Here is a 21,736-nt window from a genome sequence, read left to right as displayed (position 1 = left end):
GTTCCCTTGGCCATTATGATGGGAGATTCTTGAGACTTAGTGGAAATGCACTTATCTATGTCAGAGGATATTATTACATTACACTACTGGTGTGTATTGTAGATTGTAACAAGGCTTTGGAATAATAAGAGTTAAATAATTCAGTACAGCATGGCCACATTATATACAGTGTGGTAGATATAACGGAGTTTCTGCTCAACACTCACCACTAGGATAATATTAGCAAGTCACTTGGTGATGACAATGCCATGGAAAGGTGAGTAGATTTTTTATTGAGGATGGTCTTTGCCAGGACCTATATCCTCAAAGCAAGTAGCAGCCATCAATGAAAGCAATACTAAAATACTAAAGTTAAAAACCAATTTGACAGATAAAGTGTTGCTTCTTCTGACTTACTCTCTTATTTCATTCTCTGTCACTTCTGCTTCAGTTTGAAACTTGGCATCAAATTCTCTTATTTTACTTGCATAAGGATTTGAAGGCTGTCGGATTCTGTAATGTAGGGTTATTGGCCTGCAACAAAGAAATACACTGGAGTCAGTTATATTTTTAACTTCAAACAAAGATTATTCTTTCACATGCAACTTCTTAATTCATAATGATTTCTTCTATAATGCCCTTACAATCAGAGGTTAGTACAACAAAGTGATTTTCACAGTCTTAAAGCCTGACCTAAGATTTGGTTCAGGAGATCAGGACTGAAGATGTAGTAAATTTGTGAGAAATAAATGACAACAGTGAACTCTAAATGTCATGTTTAAAAACAACATCCAAACCAGAAATACTGTAGGGAACTGCTGCTCATTCTGAAGGGTTTGCATTGTATTACTTTGATATTTTGAAGTTTCTAATACAGAACACAATGAAATAGAACAGAAGAGCAAGTCACATAACATGATAAAGTTCTGACCACAGGTACCAGACCCAAAGTATTAACTTTATTTCTTTTCCAGAAATGCTCTCTGGAGGGCTGAGTAGCTCCCGTCTTTTCTGTGTTATTTTTAATTTTTAACATAAAGTAACATTTACAAATTAAATGAGGTAAAACATATTGTATACTTTCATTTTTAATCATTTAAGCATCCAGTGCTCATTATATCTAATCATGTGACATTCATCAGTTAAATCCCAGCATCAATCTCCTAAACACATATTTTTGTACAATTACAACTAGAATTGTATATCTGTGAATTGCACGTTATACTCCACTCCCAAGGCAAAGGAAGTGAAAATTGAGTGCAACATGCAGCTACTAGTATATTTAATTTAGTACAAGCAACCAAAGGGATTTCTACCCATCACAGCCCTTTGTTACTTTAGATCTGCCTGAGGTGCCCACATAGTCACACCTGTAACCCTTCTCCATTTAACAAGGAATTTCCATCTAGGTGTGTAATAGATAAAACGTGACCAGAACCTATCGAATCTTTCGCTGAGATAAAGCTTTTATGAAAAGTAGTTAGCAAAGGACTGATTTACATTGATCAGATCTGACAGCATGATCAATTCTTTACTAGTACTGGAGATCATTCAGTGTCACAAGTAAATGCCAGGAAATAACACTTTCTTCAACTAACTAACTGATCACCATGTTTTTTTCCTAATACTGTAGATCACAATATTAGTCTGTTCATTCCATGGCAAGACTGAAACACACCTACAAATAACCGACCTAATTTTTTCAACATTTACATGAATGAAAATATGGTAGGAAGCTTGACCATAAGAACAGAAACAGGAGTGGGCCCATGAACTTGTTCCACCACTCTGTCACCTGCCTCCTTTTTCAACTAAAGAGCCTGATATATGAACTAATTTGCTGCATTTGTCAAAACTGGCTCTTCAAACCAAAACATTTACTTTGTTTTCATAGGGAATTCATTTGTCCAAGGTGGATAAAAAAAATACATACATCAACAAAATAAATTTAGCTTAACTACAGTGCTCAAACTCTGAGACTCCTGGAAGACAAGAATTTTAATTGAGTAGTGTAGCTGGTGTCCTCCTCCTTACAGGAGAGAAGTTGAAAAGCAATTTGAAAAGAACGTTCAAAACGATGAAAGATTCTGGGATAAAATTTGTGTTCAGAAAGGTCACGAGCCAGAAAACATGGAAGTAAGATAAATGGCAAAAGAACCTTTAAATGCTAGATTCCATTTCCTGAGAAGGGAGTAAAAGCCACCTCAATAACATCTTTAAAAAGTAATTAGAATTGGGGATTTTTTTCCGGAACAGCAGGAAGAAAGCAGAGAATTGGACTAATTGGTGAACGGTTTCAAAGTGGTGCCAAAGTAACGGCAGCTAGATAGCCTCTCATATTGTATCATTCTATAATTCCATGTTGCTAGTAGAGAGGTCACAATTTAGGGAATAACTTAGATGTGCCTTCCAGCAAGAAACAATTGTAATTCAACAAGATGGACAAAGTTTTATTCTGGCTCCATCGTTTCCACGAGGCAGGCATTTCTGTTGCAGTAGTAACTTAGCTTGAAGACATAAATACACAACATCATCGTTTGGATATTTGCATACCACCTCAATGCATTTCCAATTTTAAAGTGACCATGGAATTGTATACAATTTTCACATGTATAATTTGATGTTCTATAATTTCTAAAACTGCACTGTAGGCCATTATGCAATAACATGTAATTAAGAACTATTGAAATTGCAAGAGAAATATTCACTTCAGTCCAGGTTTTGGTTTTGCTTCTCTCATGGACCGCTTTGAGATCAACAGGTTGCTGCCATGATATGGAAAATCCATCATCTCCATTTGCTCACTGTAAACACGCAATGGTTTCAGCTCTGTTTTCAGCCCCAGGAGGTATTCTATATAAAGCACAGATATAAGCATTTTGCAGGTTCATGTTGTTAACAATTAACTATTTGTATACATCTGAAAGTTACTGATCATCTTGACATTCTGATATCATTAATTTAAATATCGGACAGAATGTTCCATTTCATGCTATTTGAACAGGTGGCAATAAAGACCTCCTCTATTTGGTGACTGTATAGTCATTGTGAAATAAAATTGACCAACTTCAGTCCGATTCCTGTTGGCCAATGTCAGCATGACATTCTTCACAATTTTCACAAATGTCAGCATGACATTTTAAATAATTTATCAATCTTTCACCTTGTCAAAAACAAAGTGTCATGAACACATTCAAGATACTGTATACCTGCACATAATAATATAACCAAATTATCATTTAACACCATAAAACACATTCTATTTGATACCATTCACATTAATGGGACAAATATCATCTGTTTGATAATTGCATGAGATTATGCAATGAATTTCCTTTTCGGGAAATACATCTCTAAAATTATTCATTGGGAAATACAGCTCTAAAATTATTTCAATTAACAGGGGAAAAGTGTGTATGGAACCGAAGGAGATGACATAGGTACTTAAAGAATACTTTGCTTCAGTATTCACTACAGAAAAAGATCGTGGTGATTGTAGGGATGACTTGCAGCAGACTGAAAAGCTTGATCCTGTAGGTATTAAGGAAGAGGATGTGCTGGAGCTCTTGGAAAGCATCAAGTTGGATAAGTCACCGGGACCAGACGGGATGTACCCCAGGCTACTGTGGGAAGCGAGGAAGGAGACTGCTGAGCCTCTGGCGATGATCTTTGCATCATCAATGAGGACAGGAGAGGTTCCGGAGGATTGGAGGGTTGTGGATGTTGTTCCCTTATTCAAAAAAGGGAGTTGGGATAGCCAGGAAATTATAGACCAGTGAGTCTTACTTCAGTGGTTGGTAAGCTGATGGAGAAGATCCTGAGAGGCAGGATTTATGAACATTTGGAGAAGCATAATATGATTACGAATAGTCAGCATGGCTTTGTCAAGGGCAGGTTGTGCTTTACGAGCCTGATTGAATTTTTTGAGGATGTGACTAAACACATTGATGAAGGTAGGGCCACAGATGTAGTGTATATGGATTTTAGCAAGGCATTTGATAAGGTACCCCATGCAATGCTTATTGAGAAAATAAGGAGGCATGGGATCCAAGGGGACATTGCTTTGTGGATCCAGAACTGGCTTGCCCACAGAAGGCAAAGAGTGGTTGTAGACAGATCATATTCTGCATGGAGGCCGGTGACCAGTGGTGTGCCTCAGGGATCTGTTCTAGGACCCCTACTCTTTGTGATTTTTATAAATGACCTGGATGAGGAAGTGGAGGGATGGGTTAGTAAATTTGCTGATGACACAAAGGTTGGGGGTGTTATGGGTAGTGTGGATGGCTGTCAGAGGTTACAGCGGGACACTGATAGGATGCAAAACTGGGCTGAGAAGTGGCAGATGGAGTTCAACCCAGGAAAGTGTGAGGTGGTTCATTTTGGTAGGTCAAATATGATGGCACAATATATCATTAATGGCAAGTCTCTTGGCAGTGTGGAGGATCAGAGGGATCTTGGGGTCCAAGTCTATAGGACACTCAAAGCTGCTACTCAATTTGATTCTGTGGTTAAGAAGGCATACGGTGCTTTGGTCTTCATCAATCGTGGGACTGAATTTAAGAGCTGAATGGTAATGTTGCGGCTATACAGGACCCTGGTCAGACCCCACTTGGATTACTGTCCTCAATTCTGGTCGCCTCACTACAGGAAGGACATGGAAACCATAGAAAGGGTGCAGAGGAGATTTATAAGGATGTTGCCTGGATTGGGGAGCATGCCTTATGAGAATAGGTTGAGTGAACTCAGCCTTTTCGCCTTGGAGCGACGGAGGATGAGAGGTGACCTGATAGAGGTGTACAACGAGAGGCATCGATCATGTGGATAGTCAGAGACTTTTTCCTTGTGCTGAAATAGCTTGCACAAGATGGCATAGTTTTAAGGTGCTTGGAAGTAGGTACAGAGGAGATGTCAGGGGTAAGTTTTTTTACGCAGAGAGTGCTGAGTGCGTGGAATGGGCTGCCAGCAGCAGTGGTGGAGATGGAAACAACAGGGTCTTTTAAGAGACTCCTGGATGGATACATGGAGCTTAGAAAAATAGAGGGCTATGGGTAAGCCTAGGCAGTTCTAAGGTAAGGACATGATTGGCACAGCGTTGTGGGCCCAAGGGCCTATATCCTGCTGTAGGCTTTCTATGTTCTGTGTTTACTGATATATAGTGAAAACTGTTATTTTGAAAAAGTGGTAATATATTTTTCTTTGGAACTTAAAATGATCACTTCATAGCACAACAATTATTTAATGGAAGAAACAGGCTGTGCATTTAATCCAGTAGTTTTGGAGTACTGCAATTTGTGGAGCTGCCCTGAGATAACAAGTTCAATTGAGATTCCCTCCGCTCGTTTTGTTCGATATAAACGATTATTATAGACCAGGAGGGGGAAAAGATCAGTTCTTATGTCTTAACCAATTTTTCTTGGTTTTTGAATGGTACAGAGTATCAACTGATCTGAGTTTTTATTCATCTTCTGTTCTTGGGATGAAATATTCTGTTTTTTTGATTGCTTCATTTTCTTATACAACAACCTATGTTGCATTTCTGAAATAAGTAACAGTGTTAAGTACTTCTGCACAACTAAGGACATAATTGAATACACAGAAGCAATGTATTCCTTAATTTATAGTTGGTCATCTTGCTCAGGATAATGGTGTTTGGAAATAAAATCCTTCCATTATCTCATCAGGATTATTTGGGGGGGCGGGAATTAAAGAGATGTTCTAAACAGAATTTAGAAGAGTCTATTTTAAACTAAGTCATGGGAAAGTGCAGATGCTGGAAGTGTCGAGCAACACACTCAAAATGCTAGAGGAAATCAGCAGGTCAGGCAGCATCGATGGAGGCAAATAAACAGTCAACATTTTGAATTGACATCCTTCATCAGGACCTTGCCTCATTTGTGTGTTGCTCGAGATCTCCTAAGCTATAGTTTTTAAGAGCTTGATGATGAAAAGCTATGTAAAACAGAACAGTAATACGCTTTTCAACATTGCTTATCATCTTTACGAGTCGAGGAAGGCATGAAAGATTAATCTAAAATATTATAAAATTGCATATCATCTGAGAAACTAAGGCTATCAAAAGGCAGCACTGAGAAATAAAATGTCTTCTTCAATTCTAAGCTGAATCCTACAAAAAAACTGCAACTGTGCGCGCGTGCGTGCGTGTATCTGTCAGTCTGTGTACCTTTGTACTCCATGAGTGCACATACAAGTAGTTGCACATTCATACACGCACATTCAAAAAAGTATTAATTGCAATTACTGTTACCCTTCAATCACAAAGCTGCATTATTGCAAACTTCAATAGGGAGAGGTAGAGGCTAATGTGATGGTGATGAAAATAGGGTCACTTGCGAAGGAGTTCGCAAGGTTGGGTCCCAGCATTGAACTGGAATCTGCTTTAGCAGGTCCCTCTAAATTGTACAGTAGGTGACCTCCCGGACACCATGAAGACCTTCTTCTGCAGTAGTTATCTTTAGATACTATGGTGCATACATGTATCATTGAAAGGCATTGAAGGAGTATTCATTGGATATTATCACTCACTGGATGTGTCCAAGACTTGCTATGCATTTATGTATAAAGTAGATGGAGGGTCCTGAAGGAAACTGGTGAACTTTGCAGTCCAAAAAGACCAAAAATAGGAGCAGGAAATCAAGAAAAATGCAGGTGTTGAAAATCAGAAAAAGGATCACAGACCCAAAATACTGTCTGTTTTTTCGCTGCCTGACCTGGTGAGGTTCTCCAGCAACTTTTGTTTCAGTTGAAAGTACAAGCAGGAGAAGGTCGCACAGTCCCTCAAGTCTGCCCTGTCATTCACTGTAACCAGGGCCGATCTGTCCAAGCCCTCAAACGCTCTCCTGTGCCAGTTCCCCAGAGACATTCATCCCCTGATCTTTCAAAAATTTACCTGCCCCCCCCTTTAAAAAAACAACAATTTCTAAGATACTATAAATTTAATGATATAATTTCACCTTACCAGCAACAACATTGACAGATTTGTTGGAAGGTCCACAGTACAGTATATAGTTTTTATTTTGCCCATCTGGGCCAGTAGAAGAATTCATTTTATGGAACCAATATACGATATGAACTCCAACCATAGTTTTTCCTGTTCCTGTATAAAAAGATTATCAGTATGAATTAAGAAACTTGCTTTAAGAAACAAAGGGGTGAATCTTCACACACAGCTCAGAAGTGAACACATCGCAATATCAATGAGCACATTTTCAGCTATCAGCCAGACTCATTTAAAGCCAAAGGGTCTTCCATTTTAGGAGTAAAACTTGCCTAGAAATTGATCAATGCACATACAGATCCACAGCTACTGACTAACTGCCAGTCAATCAGTGTTGAGTTTGGAAGTGTAGAGGGTTGCTGCCAGTTGGTATAGGGGGTGTAATTGGGGATGACTGGGAGTTGAGTGGCGTGGGGGCAAAGTTGCTCAGGATATGGTCAGTACTGGGAAATGTTGCAGATAGCACAAAGTAAGGGAATACAATCCCTTCTCTCATCAGATTTCTGAGTGGTCCATCAATTCATAAATATTACCTCACTATTCCTCTTTGCATTATTATTTATTTCTTGTAACTTACAACATTTGTTATGTTTTTCACCTTACTGCTGCTACAAAACAACAAATTTGCTGACCTATGTCAATGACGAAAAACCGAATTCTGATTCTGATAGGGGTTGACAAAGCTGGTAAGGAGAAGTTCTGATTAATACTCAGGAATTAAAATGAGTTATTATGTGAATTGTTGACTAGACTGGTGATCAGACTTAAGAGGAAATATTAGTAAGTGAAAGGGTACAGGGATGGCTTTGTCAGCAGGTCAGAGAATCAAGTGGGTGCCCCAGTTTGGGGCAGGGCTATGGTTTACACCCAGGGGAGGGGGGCCTGAGGGAGTGCTGAATATTAAATTACTTAAAGGATGTCTCATACAATAATGGAATAGGCTTAAGAGGCATCATGATGTCCCATGTAAATGGGCCAGGAATGATAGTAATCACACATTCATGAATGATAATTATGGGCTACCACACTTCTCTGCACGTAAGTGTGGCCAGTGCATGCGAGGACAAAATGTATTGAACTTGACTTTCAATTACATTTCACCTATCTATTCAAATGTAATGATACATGGCATATCATCATCTAATATCTTGATAATTTTTGTTAAAATGCAAAACAAAGTTACAAAAAATTATTAGCTAGGTAAAATTCTTTTTGATGAAGCAGCAGTGAAAAATCATCACATGCATTACTGTTTTATCTCACACGGTTTTTCAAGTATTTTTGTTCCCTAATATCCCTTCTGATTCTTTTCAGTTAATAGGTTTCTCTGCAGATAATGAAAAGTCTCTGCTCTATTATCCAAGTTTTTTGTTCTTATTTTCAAATATAAACCTTATCCAGTAAATTGAACCATACAGACTTACAGTGTCATAGGGTCATACCCTTGTGTAAAAATATGGCCTCAAAAGTTTTGATTAAATCTTTCTCACCTTAAAATATGCCTTCCAGTTCTCGATTCCTCAACCCTGTTAAATAAGTTAAGAAACCTTCTTACCTGGCGGGCCTTGAATAAGTGTAAAAGGACGCTGAAGAGCACAACGAACTGCATTTTCTTGGCTCAGGTTGAGATTTGGTAGCTTAGAAATGTTGTAGCATTTCTCCCTGATTTTTGGTAGTCCTAGAATGATTGTTTCCAATAGGCATGTATTAATCAATAATGATCAATAATCAATAATAAAGTGGAAATGCAGGTGCCAGATAAATATCTAGAAGTGTTATTGGAATTAGCATATTTTATTAATACTACTTCAAGATTGTTTAATGTAATTTCCTGGACACAAGTGTAAGGAAAATGAAATATTTTTTCCTCCAGATCTGATGCACCACATAAAAAACACAATAAATATAAATACATAAAATAACTTATACAATATACATAGATAGATTATATGTCCACAAAGTGAAGCCAGGCTGTTTAATAGGGTGACTGACGGGAAATAAATAAAGTAGTGGTGGCTTAGTGTTGTCTAGTAGTTCGTCCAGGTAAACAGGGTTAGCAAATCCATGATATGAGATTAATCATGAAAATCTGATTAAAACCATCAAAAGAACAATCACATCCAGTATGGAACCGAAGATTGGTCAGAGAGTTACAAGGGAATGGGAGAAGCGAGAGTTCAGATTGAAAGAGAAACTGAAGATATTTAATGTTAAGCACAAGAGATTCTGCAGATGCTGGGAATCCACAGTAATACATACAAAATGCTGCAAGAACCCAGCAGGTCAGGCAGCATCTATGGAAAGTAATAAACAGTCAACATATCAGGCCTCAGACTAAAAGTCATCTGATTATTCCCTTCTCCAGAATGCTGCCTGACCAACTGAGTTCCTCCAGCATTTAGTATACCCTATATTAGATGCCAAAAGCAGAGTGTAGCTATAATAATGAAAGATTATCATGATCACAAAACACAATGTTTGCATAAACTTCAGAGATGGCAGAAATCAGATTGAATCCTACAGTCTAATATATTTAATAATACATAGAATTATGATGTCGTGGCCATGACAGAGACTTGGCTGGCACGAGGGCAAGAATGGATTCTCAATATTCCTGGATTTCAGTGTTTTAAAAGGGATGGGGGGGGGGAAAGGGAGAAGAGGTGGCATTACTGGTCAGGGATACTATTACAGCTACAGAAAGGGTGGGTAATGTCGCAGGATCCTCTTTTGAGTCAGTATGGGTGGAAGTCAGGAACAGGAAGGGAGCAGTTACTCTGTTGGGGGTATTCTATAGGGCCCCTGGTAGCAGCAGAGATACAGAGGAGCAGACTGGGAGGCAGATCTTGGAAAGGTGCAAAAATAACAGTGTTGTTATCATGGGTGACTTTAACTTGCCTAATATTGATTGGCACATGATTAGTTCTAAGGGTTTGAACAGGGCAGCGTTTGTTAAGTGTGTCCAGGACGGATTCCTGTCACAGTATGTTGACAGGCCGACTAGAGGGAATGCCATACTAGACCTAGTATTAGGTAACAAACCAGGTCAGGTCACAGATCTCTCAGTGGGTGAGCATCTAGGGGACAGTGACCACCACTCCCTGGCCTTCAGCATTATCATGGAAAAGGATAGACTCAGAGAGGACTGGAAAATTTAAATTATTCAAAAAAGGTAGTAGGGACAGTCCGGGTAACTACAGACTGCTGAGCCTTACGTGTGTGGTGGGAAAGCTGTTGGAAAAGATTCTTAGAGATAGGATTTATGGGCATTTAGAGAATCATGGTCTGATCAGGGATGGTCAGCATGGCTTTGTGAAGGGCAGATCGTGTCTAACAAGCCTGATAGAGTTCTTTGAGGAGGTGACCAGGCATATAGATGAGGGTTGTGCAGTGGATGTGATCTATATGGATTTTAGTAAGGCTTTTGACAAGGTTTCACACAGTAGGCTTATTCAGAAAGTCAGAAGGCATGGGATCCAGGGAAGTTTGGCCAGGTGGATTCAGAATTGGCTTGCCTGCAGAAGGCAGAGGGTTGTGGTGGAGAGAATACATTCAGATTGGAGGATTGTGACTAGTGGTGTCCCACAAGGATCGGTTCTGGGACCTCTACTTTTCATGATTTTTATTAACGACCTGGATGTGGGGGTAGAAGGATGGTTTGGCAAGTTTGCAGACGACACAAAGGTTGGTGGTGTTGTAGATAGTGTAGAGGATTGTCAAAGATTGCAGAGAGACATTGATAGGTTGCAGAAGTGGGCTCAGGATTGGCAGATGGAGTTCAACCCAGAGAAGTGTGAGGTGGTACACTTTAGAAGTACAAACTCCAAGGCAGAGTACAAAGTAAATGGCAGGATACTTGGTAGTGTGGAGGAGCAGAGGGATCTGGGGGTACATGTCCACAGATCCCTGAAAGTTGCCTCACAGGTAGATAGGGTAGTTAAGAAAGCTTATGGAGTGTTAGCTTTCATAAGTCGAAGGATAGAGTTTAAGAGTCATGATGTAATGATGCAGCTCTATAAAACTCTGGTTAGGCCACACTTGGAGTACTGTGTCCAGTTCTGGTCGCCTCACTATAGGAAGGATGTGGAAGCATTGGAAAGGGTACAGAGGAGATTTACCAAGATGCTGCCTGGTTTGGAGAATATGGATTATGATCAGAGATTAAGGGAGTTAGGGCTTTACTCTTTGGAGAGAAGGAGGATGAGAGGAGACACGATAGAGGTATACAAGATATTAAGAGGAATAGATAGAGTGGATAGCCAGTGCCTCTTCCCCAGGGCACCACTGCTCAATACAAGAGGACATGGCTTTAAGGTAAGGGGTGGGAAGTTCAAGAGGGATATTATAGGAAGGTTTTTTTTACTCAGAGAGTGGTTGGTGCGTAGAATATACTGCCTGAGCCAGTGGTGGAGGCAGATACACTAGTGAAATTTAAGAGACTACTAGACAGGTATATGGAGGAATTTAAGGTGGGGGGTTAGAAGGGAGGCAGGGTTTGAGGGTCAGCACAACAATGTGGGCCAAAGGGCCTGTACTGTGCTGTACTATTCAGTGTTCTATGTTAATCCTATTCAGTAAATGGTGCATTAATGGACATTTTATTGCAATGTAAACTATATTTTGTCTTTCTAGTTAAAGTAAAGTTGGGTCCATTTGTAGCAGGTTTAAGCAGTTTGCTGCTGTCAAGTAAAACAAAATGGGATTTCTTACTTGAGGTTCACAATTCGTGTATAACATTGCATTGCCAAAGGAAAACACATACTAAGGACCTTTGATATCAAGTGTTTCACTTCTAAGATATAACATCAAATAGCAATTAGTACACAGAATCTAATATTTGTTCAGCATTAGGTGAATTCTTCAACACACATAGAACGTGAAAGTCACATCATCTACACAGTGCACTGGAGTAGACAGATGGTTCATGGGTTTTTGAATTGTATTGTTTATGAAATGCAAGCCATTCATTGAGTTCTGAATGTCACAAACCTGTAAAATGATATACTTATTAAACTCTTTACCAATGTTCTAAAATAATTGTGTCTACATATCTTATACTTTATATGTTCTTACTTCTATTAGGTATCAGCTGACCCAGTGCTATACTCTGAGCAAGTGCTGATGCATCAGTAAGTTTCCAAACAGCCTCCTCCTTCCGTCTGAAAATTTAAAGAGAAGATTTAGGGATTGACTATGTCAAATGAAGAGTACCATTGTAATCTCTGCACTACCTTTTACCCAGTCTGGCTATCAAATTCATATTTTATCTTAGGTTTCCATTATTTGCAACTTTTTTTGATAACTTTTTTCTAGATCAGTCACAACTGCCCAGTTCTTATACCTTTTTTTTTAAATACTGTAAACATACAGCTAAAAAAATACCAGAAGGTTTCAGATATTTTTCTTGTCCCAAATCAAATTTTAGATGAGAAGAAGCAACTCTGGTAGGCACGTACAGTAACGGGGCAAGATAGCAGATAGAATATAGAAATCCATTACATTGACTAGATGTTTCATTGCTTTAGACCTAACCAAGATGATTCTTAAACAGAGAATAATGTATAAACATCATTATATGGTCCAGTTTTTGGAATATATATCACATTCTGAACATTGGTCTTATACTTCCAAAACAATATTGTAAACAGTGATGGGGTATGCCATTATGGAAGAAAGTAATTGTTTTGTATTTTGTCCTTGGTACTTGATAACTACTAGAAACCTCAGTGGCATCAATAGAAAACTAATTAAGAATATCTTCATGAATCAAAATTTCTGCACTCTGATACATTTATAGTGCATTTCAATGTACTGGAATATAAATGTAGAATGAGACAGCTTTGTTTGCTACATGGTTATCCTGAAATTCTTCAATTTTGACCTCTTGTGCATCCCTAGTTTTATTTGCTACACAATTGCCAGTCATGGTCTCAGTTGCCCAGGCCATAATTCTGTAAAAGCTTTCTTCAACAGCTTTGCTTTTCCTTCTCTCTCCTCTTTTGAAACACCTAAACTCTATGTCTGAACAAGAATTTGGTCATCTGTTCTAATTTGGACAACAAGCAATAGCACAGAAAGAAGCAATAGGCAATGTACTGCAACCCTACAGGTCTTTAGATGGTGGCAGTCACTGAGATCTTTATACTGTGTGTAGTTTAATACATTCATGAAATGGACTTGGGATCCTTAAAAGTTCAACCGTCTAATCATACAGAATCCAATATCCAAAATCCTATGTTCAAATGATGCTCTCTATGGCTTCATTGTAATGTACTTGGAATCCTCTGGCAGATATTACTAAACAAGAACAATAAAGAAAATAGCAACCTCTAATTAGCAAATGTATCCTGATAATTATTGTGAAGACATCATCTCTGAGAATACAACTCAATAACTCACCTCCTGCACTGAAAGTACTCCTGTCCACCACACCAGAGTATCCCTTACCTGCCCCGCAAGCTGTTATCCTCCAACCCAACTAATTTGTCACTAACACTTAAATAATTCCATAATAAGACCTCTGCCTTCAAAGTAATTGTCAGCCTACAACACATCCTGCTCTGAGACAAATTCTAAAGTACAACTCGTCTTTAGTAGGTCAGTCATAATGTATGCAATAGACATCCACTAAGCTACTTTCCATGTGCCCTATTCTGGGACTCTGAGTTGAGGCCAAGACTTAGAAAACACTATTACGATGCATAATTAAGTTTTCAAAACTAATGTGTCTTATCTCTTAAAACTTGGAGCATCCAACACTATAATCAGAAAGAGAGCATTCCCACGATTTCCCTACAGTGAATATATACCTTTTGAAAAGCTATTTAAAATAAAAAGATATCCGGTAGTCTTTTGGTGATACAATATGCCACTCCATCAGATAAACAATGGCAACAGAGGATGTATTTGTCTGATGAGATAACAGAATACAAATGATAAGACAGGCCACACTGTAAATGATAAACGTAATTGAAGTTAACTGATCACCATTAAAAATAATTAAAAAGATTAACACCAAAACTACAGGGACATTTATGAAAGACATTTGCATTTCACTTTGTTTAGTTCATACGACAATCTTTTACTGAAATGATGAGTTTATGAACCAGCTGAATAACAGTAAAGACATAGTTCAGCAAACGTAAAAAATTTGCCAAATCTCTCACGAACAAATTGAATAATTAAAACTGATCATGTGTTTTACGAAGAAATATTATTTTCAGGATAAAGATCTATTTCACCTACTAACGTAAAATATTGCTTGAGGCTGTACTTATTTTGTCAACCATAGGAGAAGGACTGATGTTTAGTCACTATTTTCTGATATTTAAGGAGAATCAGGAAACTAAAATAGATAGACTTCGTTTGAGATGCTTGATGCTAAGTCTGGTAGATTCCGAATCTAGAGTTCAAATCCCTATGAACTACTACAAAATTACACATAGCTTTATATAATGATTTTGCAGTCACAATACTTACATTTCAGGAAGTTGCTTTGGTATTACTTCCACAATGAATCTTGTATCTTCCTGAAATATTTCCTTTGGGATGGTGTCCATGGGCATTTGGTGTACAGTAAAGTATGTCTTCAAGTTGGTTTCTCTATCAGGTTTTGGACCATCATTGGAAAATTCATTAGTCACAGCATGCGCTACCCAAGTGTAACTGGTAGGGTCGATATTTAGTTCTGAAGAATTTTCTGGTGCATCAGGTTTCTTCATAATTTGGTGAAGAGACTCTTCATTTTTGGTCAGATCATTTGCCACATTTTGCTTCAAGCACTTACACCGGAGACACAAATAGCACTTGGCCAGTGCACCTCCAATGGCCCAATTTTCACAATGTTCTTTGGGAATAGTGAAAGAGCCAAATAGAATTTTACCGTGCGTATTCTTGTTTTTCCAAGCTATCTTAACACCATAAATGACTATAACTTCATTCTCAGCCACAGCACTTGATGCAGATTCCATTGCACACAGTGGTCTCCAGACTGCTTGATATGCCTTTATATCTTTGTAGTTATTTTGAGTTGCCTGTGCAGCATACTCTGAAAAGCAGGTAACAGGATTTTCTGCATGTTCCACACAAATCTCAAACGTTGGAGTTACACTAAACAATTGCACAGCTGGTACCAAGAATCCATTGTTTATTCCTTTAGTCAGCTGTAATTGCAACGCCTCACCATTTTTTACTTCCATAGAAATTGTTACATAATGTGAAGGTTGACCCTTACTTACTTCTATCTTGCCGAAATGCTCTTTCATCACATCAGATTGATCACATTTGCTCTCCTCCAAGACAAGAGCAGCTACCTTGGAAAATTTATCTGATTTGACTGCTTTTACAAGTTCCTGCCATGTGTTACTATTAATTCTTCGGACATATGGATTCCTGAATTGGCCCGGTGGAAGGAAAGTTTTTCTTGGAGTTTCTAAACTGTAGACTCTTTTCCTCCACATCAATTTCATTGTTTTAGATTCTTCATTAAATGCAGGTTGATCCACCAGTTGCAGAGTTCTGTAGTTTATGCAGTGGGCCTCTGAGAGAGCATCAGAGTTCAAAGCGAACAGAACACCAAAGTGCCTCGACAGTGGTTCAACATTAATAGCAAATGCCAGTTTTTTCAGAGCTTGATTTTGAAGCTGAGTTGCCAAGTAAAGACTATCAGCTACTTTTTCATAATTTGAAGCCTTCCTTTTTTTCCTATTGAAGTCAATGCAAAATCTGTCAATTTCCTGTCTGGTGTATTGAATATCTACCTTGCATAAAACTTGAGTAATGAGACGTTGAATAACTATATCTAGATATCGCCGAATGGGCGACGTGGCCCAAGTATAAGATTCAACGTGAAGAGAATAATGCCCCTGTTTTGAAAGTAATGTTGAGTTAGATCGAATAGTGAAGGCTTTAAGCATAAGTTTTCTCAGCTCTAATGATATTGGTGCAAGATTTGGGTAGATGTCATCTGTAGCAATGAAATCTATCAGCTTGTGAATTTCAGTATCCTTTGCCGCTTTCATCAGACTATCCCATAAAGATGACAAGATCTGGAATTCCTTATGAGATGGAGATTGAAAATTTGGTCCAGCATCCATTAGATGAGAGAGATGAATGGAAAGGCAAACCAAATCTTTATACTTTTGCTTTAGATTGACCATTTGCTGATGAGCAGGAGCACCTTGGCATCTCACTGGTGTTACATTCATTGTTTGCATCTTATTGGTCAAAAATTCAGCAACAAAGCTATTCATCATGATCATGAGTTCTTCAATCATCTGATGGGACCGCCTCTTTCCTAGTTGTCTATGTTCATCAGGCTTTTCATAGTAATAACCATCTTGAAGTCTGCACCTTCTGTGAATTCTGGCAAAATGAAAGGCTACAGCAACTGAGTCCTCCAAAGTATCAAATCTCAATTCACTTCCACTAAAATGTTCGATAATATCCTCTGCTTCTTCATAAGTAAGTTTCTTATTGGACTGAATGAGAGAAAGTGAAAAGCTTGCTTTTACAACTATATCTGTAGCTTTTTGTACCTGAACAAACAAAGAGATGGCCTTGCGGTCTTCTCCAGGGAGAAGGCTGCAGAGTTCTTGGCTCAGCTTTGGGGGAAGCATGTGAATTGGATCTCCTGTAGGAGGATAATAAGTCAGTCCACGTTTCTGTGCCTCAGTATCTAAGAAACTACCTTTTGGCACAAAGCTTGTTACATCTGTGATGTGAACACCTATTTCATAGTAGTCATCTAACTCTCTCACACTAATAGCATCATCAAGATCCTTGGAATCCATTGGATCCACTGTAAATGTTAAGTACTTCCGGCAATCCCTTCGATTTTCATTAAGTTTTTTAGATTCTTGATTGTGTCGCTTCAACTCTTTGATAATTTCATTTGGAAAGCTGTCATGAACTTGACATTCTAAGTTCAGTACTTCCATTCCACGATCCATGGTTACTGCTGCAGGGAGAACCTTAGTAACAATTCCCAGGGGAAGGTAAAAACTTTCTCGCCAACATAGTATTTCAACAACAAAGAACTTTTCTCTTCTTATTTCTTCAGTGAGGTTTATAGTTTTTACTGTCTCATAGCATCTATCTTTATTGGCTTTGCGAATAGGGATTTTATTGGGAATCTTCTTATGCCATGGTGTGTAGATTTTTGTAACACATTTGTTGATAGGAACCATGACTTGTGAATCATATTCATCAACTCTGCAGACAAAGGTTCGTGGCAGATCACCTGTTTTCAAAATGCCAACGACCTTTCCACTTACATCAGGAATGTCACCTTCCTCAGACCTCCGTGAAAGAACTTCAACCAAAACCTGGTCACCGGGAAATGATTTTCCACAATTAGCTCGACCTTCTATTTTAATGTGTATAATCTGAGGATCATCGAGAACGATGGCATAGCCTTTGTAAAACTTTTCCATGACTATTTCACATTGCTTATATTTAGAAGGGTCAGATAAGAGCAGAGCTTGCAGGACTTCCTCTGGATAATCTGTGTACTGAACATTGTTCTTCTTCTGAGAGGACTGAAAGGACACTTCACTACTCGCATGTTCTTGATCTTTAACCTCACCTGTAACAAAATCTACAAGTCCGTCCTCTGTTAGGGTTATTGTCACATTCTTGCTCTCATCCAGAAGTTCTTGCAGTATTGGATCAAGGCCTTTTTCTGAGTCACTGTCACTTTCATCTTCATCTCTAAGAGCCCAGTATTCAGTGTCATCAATGGCCTGTTTAATCTGCTCCATTGACAGATCCTTGGGGTAAATGCTTTCATTGTCAATGGACTCACGTATATACTTCTTCCAAATTTTTCTGCAATTTCCAAATGAGCAAAGAGCCAAAGCATTACCAAAAACTATTACAAGAGATTGAGCCCGTGTCATGGCTGTGTTCAAAACCCTGGGTTGACTGAAAAACTCTAAACTGGCTCCCTTTGAAGAGATGTTGCTTTCATAAGTATGCACTGTAGAGATGATCATCACTCTGAACTGTCTTCCTGGTGAAAAAAACAAAAACAAAAATTACCTCCAATAAAGCTGTCGTTTTTCACCTCTGTGTTTCAATAGAGTCAATTATTCATCAGAAATGGCATGCTTTACTGAATAGTAGAAAAGGATTCAAAAACATGACCATACTTTCCCACAAATGTCAAATGACTGACCTTCAAGCCAAAGTTAAGTAAAATATTATCACCAAAGTAATGTTAGAAAATAATTTGTAGGTTACATATCACTGAGTATAAGCAAGTATAATCAATTGAGAGCATCCTGACTGGCTGTATCCCTGCCTGGTATGGGAATTTTACTTCCCTCAATCATAGGACTCTGCAGAGAGTGGTGCGGACAGCCCAGTGCATCTGTGGATGTGAACTTCCCACTATTCAGAACATTTACAGCTACAGGTGCATAAAAAGGGCCTGAACGATCATTGGGGACCCAAGTAACCCCAACCACAAACTGTTCCAGCTGCTACCATCCGGGAAGCGGTACTGCAGCATAAAAGCCAGGACCAACAGGCTCCGGGGAAGCTTCTTCCACCAGGCCATCAGACTGATTAATTCACGCTGACACAATCGTATTTCTAAGCTATACTGACTGTTCTGTTGTATATCTTACTGAACATACTATTAATTACAAATTGCTATAATTTGCACATTGCACATTCAGATGGAGACGTAAAGATTTTTACTCATGTTTGTAAATAGTACAAAAAATATGTAATAAAAAAAGTACTGAGGTAGCGTTCATTAGTTCAATGCCCGTTCAGAAATTGGAGAGTTGAGGGGAAAAGGCTGTTCCTGAATCATTGAATGTGTGCTGTCAGGCTTCTGTACCTCCTTCCCGGTGGTAACAGTGAAAAGAAGGCATTCCTAGGTGGTAGAGGCTCTTAATGATGGACACTGCCTCTGTGAGGCACTGCTCCATGAAGATAACCAGGATAATATGGAGGTTAGTGCCCATGATAGAGCGAGCTAATTTTACAATTCTCTGCAGCTGACTTCGATCCTGTGCAGTAGCCCCCACCATACCAGACAGTGATGCAGCCAGTTAGAATGCTCTCCACAGTACATCTGTAGAAATTTGTGAGTGTTTTGGTGATACACCAAATCTCCTCAAACTCCTAATAATATATAGCTGCTGTCCTGCCTTCTTTATAGTTCCATTGATATTTTGGGATCAGGTGAGGTCCTCCGAGATAATGATGCTCAGTAACTTGAAATTGTTCATCTCTATTTCTGATCCCACTATGATGACTGGTGTGTGTTACCTGGTCTTATCCTTTCTGAAGTCCACAATCAGTTCTTCGGTCTTACTGACATTGAGTTCAAGGTTGTTGCTGAGGGATAATCTTACTGAGGCGCATAAAGTCATAAGGGGCATAGATAGGTGAAAGGCAGCCACCTTTTACTCTCCAGGACAGGGAATCAAGAACGAAAGGACAGAGGTTTAGGTGACAGGTAAGAGAAGTAATAGGAATGCAAAAGGACACCTTTTCACCCAGAGTGTGCTCTGTATATGGAATGAGCCCCCAGAGGTGGTTGAGGTAGGTGCATTAACAACTTTTAAAAGGCACATAAAGTAATAGAGTGAAATAACAGTGCATTTAAATAGATGTAAGAAAATTAATTTTCTATATATTTCAAGGTACAATGAAAATAAATTTAATACACGACAGTGTGTTTTAGCTATGATAGTTCCGATAAACTAGATTTTTTGGAGCTCTTCATGATCACCAATGACAGAATTTTCATCCTTAAAAATGGGAAACTGCATTTACCCAGCCATTGAACAGTTAACAACATCCAGGGCTCTGGTCACCTCATCGTTAGTGAGTGGGAGATATTGCATTGTATTAGATTGCAATTCACGTCACAAGCTAGGCATGCATATTACATTAGACAAGTTAGTGCAGAAAATCAAACAGTAAACTTAAATTAATTACAGATATTACTGATCTCCTTCTGATGGACAGTAAGTTATAATTTTGGGTGAACAACATTAGTAAGGCAATAACTGTTCCAAAACGAGAACTTCAGAATTATCACCCCAGTGATCTATTTTAAATGGTGGAAGCAAAAGGGAAGCAATTTTATGAGGAATATAAAACCTTAAGGAATGTAAGCAGATGCAGGTCTTTGTGTCTGTTTCACCATTCAACAAGATCATAGCTGCATTCAACATGTCACAACTTTCCTCCCTGCCCTCATAGCTATCCTTCCATACAAGGTGGAGTAACATTCCAGTTTCTAAAAAGAATTGAATATAGTGGGTTCTAATCAGTTTTAATGCTGATACAACAGAGGCACTGCCCATTTATTTTGGGTAAAAGGTAACTTCACAAAATACTTCTGGAAACCCTGAATGCATAATTATGATTGGATTTCCACATTCACTACTCCCATCCCATCCTTACAGATAAATCTAAAAAAGAAAGAGTTGTTACAGGATGCAGAGTAGAAGTGTCTCTGAATAATTCAAAGTCCTAGATGTAAACATCAACAATAGTTTATTCTGGGTCCAACCATGTAGATGCCAGAGGCAAGAAAGTGTGCTAGCACCTCAACTTCCTCAGGGAAGTTCAAAGTAAATTTATTACCAAAGTACATACATGCAAAGAAAAACAACCCTGATATTCATTTTCTTATGGGCATTCACAGTAAATACAAGAAACTCAATAGAATCAATGAACGACCACACCTAACAACCAATGTGCAAAAGACCAACAAACTGTGCAAATACAAAAAGAAAAATGAAATAATAATAATAAATAAACAATGAAGATCGAGAACATGAGATGAAGAGTCCTTGAAAGTGAGTCCAGTTCAAAAGCAAAACTTATTGTACAGGACCTAAGGTTCCTTTTGCAAATAGGGTATTGGGTATGGAATAGGTTTTGCATCATTAACCCTAAAGGCCCTTCCTTCATCATTTTCAGCCACTGTGAAAAGTGGAAATTGTGGAGAAAGTATCTTGAGGACCAGATGATCAGAAGATCCCAAGAGAAGATTGCGTAAGTAGATTAGAAGCTACTGTGAAGGATGGGAGAGGGAAGAAGATTCAGCTAAATATATATTTTTTGGGGAGGGATGTGTTTGGGAGAGGGTTTGCAGCGGTTGATCAGAGTATACTGGAGTTGCTTTTGAAAATGATCTACGCTGTGCGTATCCATTTTGAGGGTGGAGTGGTGGCCATTCAGTTATAAAGTATATTTAAGTATATTTCTGGATTCTAGGGAATCAAGTCTTTGAGAATCTAGGCAGGACAATGGAGATGAAGCCAAAGATCAGATCAGTCTGGATTATACTGAATGGCATGGCATACTTGAGGAGCAATTTAACCCTCTTCGCCGTTTTATTTTTAAATCTTCTTACGCTGGCAAAGAGCCGTGTATTATGGCCATTGCTTTGAATCCTGTTTGTTTTTAAACTTTAAGGCTAAACCACCATTCTTTGAAATTTGTTATTAATTGGTAAGTCAACCACTCTGTCTCAGTTCCTACATTTAGAACCTGAAAAATAATCTTGCCAACATTTTATCCTCGATTGAACTGACTCATAAATATCAGTACAAATATTTGAATTTTATAAACAAAGATCTGATACAATAGAATTTGGAAGAGTCTATTCTTTTTATCGTCTTTCAGTTATTTTTCCTTTTGTGTAGCTTTCATGAATCTCTAATGAGGAATATTTTAAATACTTATAAGTATGAAGAGAAAATTATTTAT

At 38.5% G+C, this 21,736-nt stretch overlaps 1 protein-coding gene across 2 annotated transcripts in view; it reads right to left on the bottom strand.

Annotated features, from left to right (window-relative positions):
* The window catches only part of helz2a (helicase with zinc finger 2a), a 133,672-nt gene that overhangs the window by 31,307 nt on the left and 80,629 nt on the right, over positions 1-21,736 (bottom strand). For both annotated transcript variants that reach the window (XM_063041441.1, XM_063041440.1), the window contains 6 exons: positions 14,474-18,005; positions 12,068-12,153; positions 8,550-8,672; positions 6,956-7,093; positions 2,688-2,832; positions 397-513 (listed from right to left, as the gene is read on the bottom strand). In XM_063041441.1, the coding sequence (XP_062897511.1) occupies positions 397-513; positions 2,688-2,832; positions 6,956-7,093; positions 8,550-8,672; positions 12,068-12,153; positions 14,474-18,005 (4,141 nt within the window). The remainder of the gene's footprint in view (positions 1-396; positions 514-2,687; positions 2,833-6,955; positions 7,094-8,549; positions 8,673-12,067; positions 12,154-14,473; positions 18,006-21,736) is intronic.

The sequence above is a fragment of the Mobula hypostoma genome, chromosome 2, assembly GCF_963921235.1.
Source record: "Mobula hypostoma chromosome 2, sMobHyp1.1, whole genome shotgun sequence".
NCBI lineage: Eukaryota > Metazoa > Chordata > Chondrichthyes > Myliobatiformes > Myliobatidae > Mobula > Mobula hypostoma.
This window is presented reverse-complemented; position numbering and strand designations above follow the sequence as displayed.